This window comes from Panulirus ornatus, chromosome 38 (genome assembly GCF_036320965.1).
Source record: "Panulirus ornatus isolate Po-2019 chromosome 38, ASM3632096v1, whole genome shotgun sequence".
Taxonomy (NCBI): Eukaryota; Metazoa; Arthropoda; class Malacostraca; order Decapoda; family Palinuridae; genus Panulirus; species Panulirus ornatus.
In genome coordinates this window covers 1,350,055-1,363,710 of record NC_092261.1, presented here as the reverse complement: position 1 = coordinate 1,363,710, position 13,656 = coordinate 1,350,055, and the positions used below count along the sequence as shown (strand labels likewise).

At 46.3% G+C, this 13,656-nt stretch overlaps 1 protein-coding gene across 3 annotated transcripts in view; it reads right to left on the bottom strand.

Moving 5' to 3' along the window:
* LOC139760767 (neuropeptide Y receptor type 6-like) overlaps positions 1-13,656 on the bottom strand; it is an 80,723-nt gene that overhangs the window by 4,715 nt on the left and 62,352 nt on the right. For 2 of the 3 annotated variants that reach the window (XM_071684326.1, XM_071684327.1), the window contains exons 2-3: positions 9,348-11,298; positions 8,162-8,421 (exon numbers count right to left, since the gene is read on the bottom strand). In XM_071684326.1, coding sequence (XP_071540427.1) covers positions 8,162-8,421; positions 9,348-10,505 — 1,418 coding nt within the window. In that variant the 5' untranslated portion in view covers positions 10,506-11,298. The remainder of the gene's footprint in view (positions 1-8,161; positions 8,422-9,347; positions 11,299-13,656) is intronic. The other variant, XM_071684328.1, reaches the window with a different exon arrangement.

The following is a 13,656-nucleotide window of genomic DNA, read 5'->3' as shown; positions in this document are numbered from 1 at the left end:
TTTAGATGTAGATCCCCAAAACGTCCACGGTTCATACTTCGGTCCCCACAGCACTCACGGCTCAGATCTAGGTCCCCACAGCGTCCACAGCTCAGATTCAAGCCCTTGTTTACTCGTGTCATCGTGGTAGGGATGTCAGCCCAGATGTAAACACTGAACTGGGATGGTCGCTGGCAGGGAGGGTAAAACTCGCGGAAACGGTCGTTGGCAGGGATGAGCGTCAGGAAAGTAAAAGTCGCCCCGTCTTCCTAACGTCAAAACCTCAGTCAATATGCAGAGATCCGGGTCCGTGTGCATTGTGTGTTCCCTGCTTTGTAGTAATAAGTCAACACATATCCAGGATTTTGGAAAGGGGTAGGTCGAGATTGCTTGAACGTCTAGGATCAGGAGAGTGTTATAATGATTAAATAGATTAAACAAATGATGTGAAGAAAAATACAATTGTGCTAGAATTATTTTTTCATATCTTTCGTCACGTTCATGAAAAATTCAAAAGCGCATATGGATGAAGTTTATCAACATTACTTATTATAAGGGGACCGTAGAACATTTTCACCTGATGTTCCTGCATGAGTCTCTGACAGACTGTCTGTGTGGCTATCAGGACTCTGGTGGAGATGCGTTAACGCCAGACTCGACAGTCTCTCTTATGACTTAGTTGACCAGAGAAAGTTTATCAATCCTCTAACGCCAACTGAAGGACAGTTGATCTCACAACTCCCGATGGCCAACCCACAGCCTATATCAACAGCATTTTTAAATCTGGGAAGTGATCCTCATCTGTATTCTCTTATATATATATATATATATATATATATATATATATATATATATATATATATATATATATATATATATATATATATATATATATATATATATATATATATATATATATATACATATTCCAAGGTCTCCCTCACCATGAGCGTGTGTACGTATATCTAGCAGACTGTATGTATGGTGGGGTGGGTGCCCTACACTTGTTGGGTCCACACAATTTGTGTGCGTGTGTGTCTGTTTGTACATAAGTGTATATGTTTATGTCTGCAGGCAAGTGTGTCTGTGTGTCCTAGCCTGACGCTCCTCCCACGGCTGCGCTACACCCAGCCACATCTGCAGGATAATGGTTACATTACTTTGGCTCACCACATGCAGCCAAAAACCACAAGAGGAAGAGAAAGAGGAGGAGGAGTGTCCACTTCGGCTGAGGCGAGGCTCCCGTTGCCAGGGTAACGGCTGAGGAAGATCATTACATAAGGCTCCACCACAATAGTACTTCCAGCCTTGTCCTGATTATAAGACTGAGCCATTACAGTAATGAGCTTCAAAGGAGTACATCACGTGATATGCTGAGCTGAGTATACTGAGTAAGAGACTCGGGTGTTGTTATATATGTTAGGATATGCTGTAACCTTGCCCATCACCACACATAGCATGAGGCAATCTTTCCCCTTCACAGGCTTCAGCTTTTGTGTCGTTTTTGTCTCTAGCCAGAGTGGTGCGAGAAAGGGTAAGGATTACTCCACCGGGAAAGAAAACCTACATAAAACATTTCATATCTTTCTTCTACTTTTTTTTTTTTTCCCGAGAGACAGTGTGTGTGTGTGTGTGTGTGAGTGTGTGTGTGTGTGTGTGTGTGTGTGTGTGTGTGTGTGTGTGTGTGTGTGTGTGTGTGTGTGTGTGTGTGTGTGTTCTGGTAGTTCTCTACAGCAAATACTTTATACCTGCCTATATGTGGTGTATGAGCATTCGACCAAAGTGGGTGGTTTCAGAGTGTCGACAAGAGTAAATGGGATCAAAAGTCGACCAATGAGTCGGGATCAAAAGGCGAATAGAGGTCGACCATTGTGGGCGGGGTTCAGTGGACGACCATCGTAGGTGGGGGTCATAGGTTGACTATTGTGGGTGGGGGTCATAGGTCGACCATTGTGGACGGGGGTCAGAGGTCGTGGGCTTGTGTTTTCTTACTTTTCCTATTTTTCTGTTCCTTTTTTCTCTTTACATTTCATTTCATTTCGTCATTCCTCTCTACCAGATTCCGCCTTCCCTTTTCCCTCCAGTCCTTAACTCTGTTCTTATCAACTCTCCCTTTAGTTTGTCTCTCTCCCTTACTTCCTATCTTTCTCTCCCTTCAGAGAGGACAATATCCTCACCATCATGTAAATAAAAGAAAAAAAAGAGAAGGAAAAAATCGGCCCCCAACATCTCTTGCGGCTGAAGACGCTCTTCCAACCCTTTCGTGTGGGATTTTCATCCTAATGGATTCTTGAAGAACACGTTTTCTCGCCTGTTTGTCGTCGGCTAAGGTATTATCATGCTATCCATCATTTACAGCTGTAACGTCAATGTTCGATGATGCTTTCAGTAAATATATATTATATATTTTTTATTTATTATCCTTAGTCGCTGTCTCCCACGTCAGCGATGTAGCGGAAGGAAACAGATGGAAGAATGGCCCAACGCAACCACATACACATGTATGTATATACATAAACGCCCACACATACACATATACATAACTATACATTTCAACGTATGCATACATATACATACACAGACATATACATATATACACAAGTACATATCCATACTTGCTGCCTTCATCCGTTCTCGTCGCCACCCCGCAACACATTAAATGACACCCCCTTCCCCCCGCGCGCGCGCAAGGTAGTGCTAGGGAAAGACAACAAAGGCCACATTCGTTCACACTCAGTCTCTAGCTGTCATGTGTAATGCACTAAAACCACAGCTCCCTTTCCACATCCAAGTCACACAAAACTTTTCATGGTTTGCCCCAGACGCTTCACATGCCCACGTTCAATCCATTGACAGCACTTTGACCCCGGTATGCCACATCGTTCCAATTCACTCTATTCCTTGCACGCCTTTCAACCTCCTGTATGTTCAGGCCCCGATCGCTCAAAATCTTTTTCACTCCATCCTTCCACCTCCAATTTGGTCTCCCACTTCTCCTCGTTTCCTCCACCTCTGACACATATATCCTCTTTGTCAATCTTTCCTCACTCATTCTCTCCATGTGACCAAACCACCTCAATACACCCTCATCTGCTCTCTCTCAACCACAATCTTTTTATTACCACATATCTCTCTTACCCTTTCATAACTTACTCGATCTAACCGCCTTACACCACATATTGATCTCAAACATTTCATTTTTAACACATCTATCCTCCTCCGCACAACCCTGTCTATAGCCCACGCCTCGCAACCATATAACATTGTTGGAACCACTCTTCCTTCCAACAAACCCATTTTTGCTCTCCGAGATAATGTTCTCGCCTTCCACACATTCTTCAACGCTCCCAGAACCTTCGCCTCCTTCCCCACCCTGTGACTCACTTCCGCTTCCATGGTTCCAGCCGCTGCTAAATCAACTCCCAGATACTTAAAACACTTCACTTCCTCAAGTTTTTCTCTATTCACACTTACCTCCAAGTTAACATGTCCCTCAACCCTATTGAACCCAATAACATTGCCCTTATTCACATTTGCTCTCATCTTTCTTCTTTCACACACTTTACCAAACTCAGTCACCAACTTCTGTAGTTTCTCACCCGAATCAACCACCAGCGCTGTATTATCAGCGAACAACAACTGACTCACTTCCCAAGCCCTTTCATCCACAACAAACTGCATACTCGCCCCTCTCTCCAAAACTCTTGCATTCACTTCCCTAACAACCCCATCCATAAACAAATTAAGCAACCATGGAGACATCACGCACCCCTGCCGCAAACCGACATTCACTGGGAACCTCTCTTCCTACTCGTACACATGCCTCACATCCTCGATAAAAACTTTTCACTGCTTCTAACAACTTGCCTCCCACACCATATATTCTTAATACCTTCCACAGAGCATCTCTATCAACTCTTATCATATGCCTTCTCCAGATCCATAAATGCTACATACAAATCCATCTGTTTTTCTAAGTATTTCTCACATACATTCTTCAAACACCTGATCCACACATCCTCTACAACTTCTGAAACCACACTGCTCTTCCCCAATCTGATGCTCTGTACGTGCCTTTACCCTCTCAGTCAATATCCTTCCATATAATTTCTCTGGAATACTCAACAAACTTATACCTCTGCAGTTTGAACACTATATATGGCGTCCTAGCTACGTCTCTTCGTTGTATATCAACTGACTTAAATTTCTTGTATCTCCCCTGATGTGATTATTACACGAAAGTGCACTTGGGAACTTATCATGTTTCATTTTCCCGTGGACTCATAGGAATATATATATATATATATATATATATATATATATATATATATATATATATATATATATATATATATATATATACACATATATTCCATAGACTAGTTCCATAGTTCCATAGACTAGTAAAACCTAGATCCTAAAGCGTTTCACATCTTCGCTTTGTAAATGTACAAATAATCTTACAGTCATTTACATTACAGTACCGTCCCAAATAAACTTAAGATATCTTAAGTTGTAATTAGTACGTCGTTAACTACTGAGCAATTACCCAGCACACTTGTCTCACCAGACGAGACCCCTTCAGGCGGTAAAAATTATTAGCAAAACAAACTGAAGTTTTTCCCAGAATGTCAAGTTTTTCCCAGAATGTCAAGTTTTTCCCAGAATGTCAAGTTTTTCCCAGAATGTCAAGTTTTTCCCAGAATGTCAAGTTTTTCCCAGAATGTCAAGTTTTTCCCAGAATGTCAAGTTTTTCCCAGAATGTCAAGTTTTTCCCAGAATGTCAAGTTTTTCCCAGAATGTCAAGTCTTGAAAATTAGGAGACCTTCTCAGACGGTGTTATAACGGGTGTTTTCCTGGGTCGAGGAATGACGCCTCGTTACCCTGTTCACCAGTTCATCACGCACGACACCAACCTTCCCTCACGCACCACACCAACCTTCCCTCACGCACGACACCAACCTTCCCTCGCGCACCACACCAACCTTCCCTCGCGCACGACACCAACCTTCCCTCACGCACCACACCAACCTTCCCTCGCGCACCACACCAACCTTCCCTCGCGCACCACACCAACCTTCCCTCGCGCACCACACCAACCTTCCCTCGCGCACCACACCAACCTTCCCTCGCGCACCACACCAACCTTCCCTCGCGCACCACACCAACCTTCCCTCACGCACGACACCAACCTTCCCTCGCGCACGACACCAACCTTACCTCGCGCACCACACCAACCTTCCCTCGCGCACCACACCAACCTTCCCTCGCGCACCACACCAACCTTCCCTCGCGCACGACACCAACCTTCCCTCGCGCACGACACCAACCTTACCTCGCGCACGACACCAACCTTCCCTCGCGCACCACACCAACCTTCCCTCGCGCACCACACCAACCTTCCCTCGCCTCTTGACAGCCGTAGGTGAGATGATTCGTGGTCATTGAAGCATACAGACACCCTACCTCATAGCCAGTGGGATATCAGGGCCCTTGTCTGTGCACAGCTTACCATTATCCTGATCATCATACGGAACAGACAGCGGTAGGTAGTCTAACGAACACACTCAACATAATATGAATTCATAAGTTAATTCCGGAAGGAGAAATTCCTTGATCCAAGTCTTATGGGATTTATGGCGATGTCATCTGTGTTTCTTGTCGTCATCGCGTCACAAGCCGACGTCTGTGTTATGCTCTCCACCGTCACCACCGGACGTCTGTGTTATGCTCTCCACCGTCACCACCGGACGTCTGTGTTATGCTCTCCACCGTCACCACCGGACGTCTGTGTTATGCTCTCCACCGTCACCACCGGACGTCTGTGTTATGCTCTCCACCGTCACCACCGGACGTCTGTGTTATGCTCTCCACCGTCACCACCGGACGTCTGTGTTATGCTCTCCACCGTCACCACCGGACGTCTGTGTTATGCTCTCCACCGTCATTAGTCTTTCTCAAACCACGTGGGTTGTTAGGTGATCGAGCGTCTCATAACACATCACGTCTTATAACACATCACGTCTTATAACACATCACGTCTCATAACACATCACGTCTTATAACACATCACGTCTTATAACACATATGAGTTATTTTTCATTTTGAGGATTTATTATCTGGTTGTGGCCTGCTACACTGTACGTGATCATGTAATGAGGAAAATCTGGGCACGTTTCTGCAAAATTGGTTTCATCGTTGTAAAAAGAATTGTGTGTGAGATCTATGATCTTACAGATCCAGTTCAGGTAAGTTTACAGGGAGAGTCTAAGGGAGGAACTTTGAGAGGGAGCTTATAGGGAGAGTGTAGATGTGGACCAGGGAGAGAGGTGGGTACATCTGACCTGCCTGTGTCTGTCTCGTGCACACCAACACTGCGCCTGGAATTCGAACCTTTCCTATGTACCACTGGAGACCCTACGACATGCTGGTGACCCCCTCCTTACAGTACGGTTAACAGCATCACTCTGTTGCCCACCTGTGCTGGTGGGGTTCTCATTACAGCATAGTCGACTGCACTGCTCTGTTCCATGTTGAAGCTGGTAGGTCCCTTCTAAGAGCAGAACCCTGCTGGGCTTTCCTGTTAGTGAGTGTCTCCAGACAGCAGGGGTAGCTGCACTGCTCTGCACTGTCCAGCAGCAGCAGCCAACGATCCTACCATGGCACTGGTCAGTTTGACCCAAGCACCATATATCAGCAGCAGTCCAAGCCTCAGCAGATCGTGGCACCGGCCAGCAGGTCGTGGCACAGGCCAGCAGGTCGTGGCACGGGTCAGCAGGTCGTGGGACAGGTAAGCAGGTCTTGGCTCTGGGTTTGGTATTACCATGATATACACATGCCTAGCATGGCGCTCCTTCCTCCTGAGGCCTGCATAACTATAAAATAATCTTATCGTAATTTTCATCGCTATGTGGAAAAGGTGATAATGCCATGGGAATGTTGATGGATCGCCATGGGAGTCAGGCGTCACAGACACACATACACAGACCCAGACACAGATGTATGTTTACACATCACATATCATCATCATCAGGAGGAGGAGGAGGATAAACGGCTGGGATTGGTTGGATGTGAATCGGTTGCATTGTCTGGGACTCGAGCCAGGGCCCGTGAGTTTCGTGGGTGGCAGCACTGACCACTGCACCACAGCCTGGTTGTCAGCACCAGTAATGTTGCTGCCAGTCCTCCGCCAGCTTCTGCTGCACCGCGCTAACTATGATCATTTGGTCTACCATTTGCTTCTTCACACACATCACATCCAGCAACGTTGACCCTTCCTGCCCTGCGTGCGTGCGTGCGTGCGTGCGTAGGCGGCTCTACAGTTGGCCCGTAGATAAAACACGATGTCCTGAGCGGTCACTACCGGGGGAAGGAGAGGCCCTTAGGGAGTTAGGGTGAAGGATGCTCTTAATCCCAGGGACTGCAGGAAGAGTAGCTGCGCGAGGAGTGTACGGAGGGAGAGTAATCAACCCAGGGAGAGTGGGGAGGGAGAGCAGCCCCCTAGAGAGAGAGAGAGAGAGAGAGAGAGAGAGAGAGAGAGAGAGAGAGAGAGTCCATCAAGAGAGTGTGTACAGGAAGCTCCTCTTGAAGAAGCTATGGCCCCCGTGGGCTCCATCGCGTCTCTCAGCTTATAATCTTATTTCTTCTTTTTTCTTGTGTGTTCAGCAAACTTCCTCTCCCGGCAGCTCCCCCCCCCCCCCAGTCTCTCTGATACTTGTAACTCGTTTCTCTTCTCTTGTCCACCTCCAGGCGCCGGGGCATGCTCTCACCCCACCTCCAGGCGCCGGGGCATGCTCTCACCCCACCTCCAGGCGCCGGGGCATGCTCTCACCCCACCCGAGGATAACACTGATAAAGAACACAGAGCTCCTCCCTCTCACAGGCAGACGTCCTGGGCAGAACAAAGGGAGGCCTTACCAAGGGTGCGGGACCTTCTTAAGGAAGAGAGAGACTTTACTAAGGGAGAGAAAGACTTTATAAAAACTTTACAAAGGGAGAGAAAGACTTTATTAAGGGAGAGAAAGAGAAAGATTTTGCGAAACATGGAGAGGGGAATGATTTGTTACTTCATCAGTGATATATATCTGTAATTTGAACACTATATCTTCCTATCGTCTATACTGACCACCAACCACCCCAACACCGTCTGTCATGACCAGGTGGATGATGCTACCACTCTCACCTTACCGGCTGGCCGTCGTCTTGGATCTGTTCGGTGACTTCCTCTATGGTTGCCGACTCCATCCTGAGGAAGGGCGTCTTCTTTCTCTTGGAGCGGTTCTCCCTGGGTTCTGTGTAGGAGGCATCCTTCGTGGAGCCGCCCCTGGGGCAGGAGCCTTCCCGCCTGGGCTTGTGGACCAGCAGGGACACACTCTCCACCGTCGGCTGCGTCGTGGACACCCCTCCAGGTGGGGTGCCTGTACGTCGGAGGGTACACGACGCCTGGGGACGGAGGGGGGACCGGTCGTTACTGGGCTGAGAGAGAGAGAGAGAGAGAGAGAGAGAGAGAGAGAGAGAGAGAGAGAGAGAGAGAGAGAGAGAGAGAGAGAGAGAGAGAGAGAGAGAGAGAGAGAGAGAGAGAGAGAGAGAGAGAGAGAGAGAGAGAGAGAGAGAGAGAGAGAGAGAGAGAGTTCACAGGAAGAAACATACGGTAACTGAGACCGTAGGGGTATGACTTGGTTATAGATCAGCAATCCTCTGTTATCTGTTTTTGATGTGTTTGGTGACGAGAGTATGATGGTGAGAGTATGGTGGTGAGAGTATGGTGGTGAGAGTATGGTGGTGAGAGTATGGTGGTGAGAGTATGGTGGTGAGAGTATGGTGGTGAGAGTATGATGGTGAGAGTATGATGGTGAGAGTATGATGGTGAGAGTATGATGGTGAGAGTATGATGGTGAGAGTATGGTGGTGAGAGTATGGTGGTGAGAGTATGGTGGTGAGAGTATGGTGGTGAGAGTATGGTGGTGAGAGTATGATGGTGAGAGTATGATGGTGAGAGTATGGTGGTGAGAGCATGGTGGTGAGAGTATGGCTGAGGAAGTGTGATGGTGAAATTATGATGAAGAGAGTGTAGTGGAGAGAGTTACGTGGTAAGAGTGTGGTAGAGAAAATGTAAATGGGAGAATGTGTTGATGACGTAGTGGGTGCAGTGTTTACTGATGACGTAGCAAGTCAAGTTTGTATTATACTGAAAACATCTGACAAACCTGTGAACTGTAAAGTTTGTGTTGTTTTCAGTGCCAGATAACTGTGAAGAGACTATGAAATGTTTGTGACAAATATGTTCACCTATGTTGGTGCTAATGGTCGAGTTTCTCTGGAGGATAAGTTAAGCAGGAGAGAGAGAGAAAAAAAAAGAGGAGACTTACCTTCCTCAGGAGGAGGGGTATAGCCTGCATGAGCTCCCTGCGCAGGTTGGTGTTGAGCCAGCCGTACAGGATCGGGTTGATGCAGGCCGAGCTCATGGCGACTGCATGGCACGAGCCGAACACCACGTAGAAGTACTCAGGCTCCTTGAAGCCCACGTAGTGGAAGTCTGCCAGTAGGTTGACGACGTGCCAGGGAAGCCAGCAGATGGCGAAGGTGACAGCGATGGCCGTGAGGAGGATGGTGGTCCGTCTGTTACGTTCTATCTCCCGCTGGGCTCGACGAGCGTCGCGCTGGGACATCTTGTGGCTGCTGAGGTAGTTCTGGATCCTTCCATGGACGAAGCTGAGCACCAGAATGGGGATGACGTACTGCATGACGATGAGCATGATGGTCCATGTGTACTTGACCACGTTGGACGACCAGGACTCAACACACTTCTCGTAGAGCAAGTAGTCCTTGATCTGAACTTTCTCCACAAAGTAGTAAGCAAAGAGTGGAAGTGGAAACACCAAAGACACCAGCCAGATTCCCGCCACAGACCACGGAACGTACGCTCGAGCGTCCTTGTTTCTTTGTACGCAGACGATGGTCAGGTAACGATCGGCTGCGATGACTACAATTGTTCCAGTGGACACTAAGATGTTCGTACACTGGAGCACAGGCACCAGCTTACAGATGAAGTTTCCCAGACTCCAGTTCTTGTGTAGGAGTCCCACCAGGGTGAAAGGCATGCACACTAGGCACATGCTGACGTCAGACACCGTCAGGTTGATGATGTACACATTGCGAGCCGTCCTCAGCTCCGGGCGGTGGCCGATGACGAAGGCCACAATGAGGTTGCTCACTATGCCAACGGTGATCAGGAGGGAGTAGATCGTGATGAGGGAAACCTTAGCAGTGGTGCCCAGGTAGCTCTGCTGGTTGGTCTCTTGGAGGATCGTCATGATCTGGTGCCACTGGAGGCTCTGGTTGGCTCCTGTGGGAAGCACCGAACTCATGAGGAACGACTCTAATTCGTTGGAGAATGGGTTCATCTCCTCCCCCACCGTGGTGCCAGGCTTAACGTGTCCCTCCAGAGCTCTGTACTCGTCGGGTTGCAGCGGACACATGATCCCCGTGCACAGCTCAGGCTCCAAAGTGAAGGACGCGTTCTCCATAACTGCAGAACATGTGTCAACGGTTGTGCAGTAGAACAGTGGTTCACATTATAAGAACAACAAGCTCACTCGTGACAGAACCAAATTCTCATACGTCCAGCTCTGTCTAGCAAGGAGAAATATCATTAACACCTCAGTCGTTGTCTCCACAAGTGATCTGCGAGGATATATGATCACATGACAAGTTACACCGAAGCATCACCCACCATGAAGAGACGAGCCTTCTATTCTAAGGCAATGGACGATAAAGGGACGTGGACGTTTCTGCCCTGCCAGCAGCAGCTAGTAACCAGAGCACGATCGTTATACAGCGCCGTCTTTAGGCAGGGAACCCGACCTTCTCCAGAACGAGACTTGATTTCAAACGACAGGGGATCCGTATATCCAGGGTCCACACATCTTTGCGTATACTCGCTCCATAATCTGACTATGTGACACCTAAATACCCCAAACCCGAACCAGACAAGTCTTTGTGTAGGTACTGATACAATTCTTACAATGCTTCAAGCATCGGTCAGTGTTCCTGATTTCAACTTACCAAAGTTCTTACTCCATTTCATCTTTTCAGTTAATCATTGTATTAGGCCATCGTGTGTCACAGCGCTGAGAGGTTCTGCAATATTCTGTCGTCCCCATGTTCGACGCTGCATCTCAGGGAAGCGAGGAGTGCGTCAGGTGAGTGGCAGCGTGGCGGGTGTGGGGTGTGAGGCCAGGGAAGTTAAGGACGTCCGGGGGAGACAGGTGTCCTGCGGCTGCCACTGCAGATGACATCCGCCCGGCAAGACTCCAGCTCCTGCAATGGAAAGGACACTAAGAAAGATGATGAGACATTATAATGATGAGACATGATAATGATGAGACATTATAATGATGAGACATGATAATGATGAGACATTATAATGATGAGACATGATAATGATGAGACATTATAATGATGAGACATTATAATGATGAGACATGATAATGATGAGACATTATAATGATGAGACATGATAATGATGAGACATTATAATGATGAGACATGATAATGATGAGACATTATAATGATGAGACATTATAATGATGAGACATGATAATGATGAGACATGATAATGATGAGACATGATAATGATGAGACATTATAATGATGAGACATGAGAATGATGAGACATGATAATGATGAAACATGATGGTGATAATGAAAGTAGGATTGTACCTACAGTCTGGCCACTGAGGCTGTGCAAAACATGAGAGAATCATATATATATATATATATATATATATATATATATATATATATATATATATATATATATATATATATATATATATATAAAATCCAAAGTCTTCCATGATCATCAATACGAGGATCCATATATGCTCATTCAACTGTCCTGCTTCCAACAATTAGTAAATATTAAGTTAATTTAGTACAATTACTGTTAGGACCAAACTCGTTTCACAAACTCAGCTTTTTCCAGCAGAGAGATAGTTGAACCTCGTAGTAGACAGAGATTGTTCAACCCACAGTGGACAGAGGTTAAACCTCACAGTAGACAGGGATCGTCCAACCTCACAATAGACAGGGATCGTCCAACATGGCTGTTACTCAGTTGAAGGTTAGGGAATTGTTTCGTGGTTAGAAAGGCAGGGACATCCGACCGATGAGACGCTACTGTCCACCAACATCATCGTGAATGAAACCTTTCATGAGGTTAGGTGGTATTCATCATGTTCCTCGCACGCGACATTCGGTAACAATCCGCAGACTCTTGAAGGAAGTTCGTGTACAAACCAGCTGATCCAGCACAGAAGTATAAACAAGTTAATGCTGTTGTTAGCACAGATTGTGAGGAACCTGCTTGTGCATGTTTAGGTTGTCTGGATACCAGAATAAATTTGTTTCATGTCCAGATTTTGAGAAATTTTCTGGCAATGTTGATTTCTCTACAAATTGCTTTCGTGTCAGTGGGCTCCACTGGCTTCTACATTGTCAGTGTACACCATCGACTCCTTGCTGTGTTTATCCCTCCTGTGTCACGACACCAGGCGCTGGGTAAGCCAGCCTCTACTTGTGATAAGTTTCTGGTACAAGAGAATCTAATAGCGATGACTACCCAACACCTTACCGTCAACAACTACTCATAAAACTGACTTAATGGATAACAACAGAGGCATCTTTATAACGGGGCTTTAACGGCTTATTGAATATCCAGACAAAAAGCTTATTAAGCTTCAAGAAGGTTCTTTTGAAGACATGAAGCGGAAAACTTTAAGCAATGTTCATGAGGAAAGTAAACAGATGGTACGACACCTAAGAAATATGAAGTAAACACCATAAGATGATGAATAAATAAAACACCATTCTTTATAAGAACGATGGAAGAGAATCCGTCTGTAAAGGAACGTTGTTAAAAGTTGGCTGCGCTGCGCCTGGGGTTTTCTGAAGCTGGAGTCGACTGGCTGGCCGGTAGCATTCTGGACACGAAGACGAACTTTGGGATCGATGGTCGAACCTCAGACAATCTTGGGGTCTTGTGAGTTACGGTATCAGACTTGTGGGAAACTGTCAGACTTGTGGGAGACGGTGTTAGTCGTGTGGGAGACAGTGTCAGACTTGTGGGAGACATTGTTAGTCGTGTGGGAGACAGTGTCAGACTTGTGGGAGGTGGTGTCAATGTAAACACTTCACCGTTCGTTCACTCGTCATCTGATGTATGTAGGTGGGAAGCCATGACCCTGAGAGACCCAGCTATACAACAGGGAAGGTGTTCCTCCCTCTCATCTTTCTATCTTTATCTTGTTTGCAACACAAATCATTCATCAACTTGTGCAAAACTCTTACCTAATCATCACTATAACTAACTATAACTATAACTACAACTATGGAACTCAAAAAATCTATTGGCATTCAATGAACTTTAACCTAGATATTTAAGTTTTCGAGAAATTCATGAAATAATGTGAAAACTTTATGAACATGTAACAGCAGAAATACATGACCAAGTATAACATACATGGGAAGATCTGCCTCAGGATTAACTCTTGATCTAGGACGGCCTCTGACTTGTCTCAGATATATGTGGGAAGTTCGGGTGGGAATCGTCAGAGGAACTAACTCACTATATATTGGTCAATTGTGGATAAAAACCACATCGAGTTTCAAGCTATA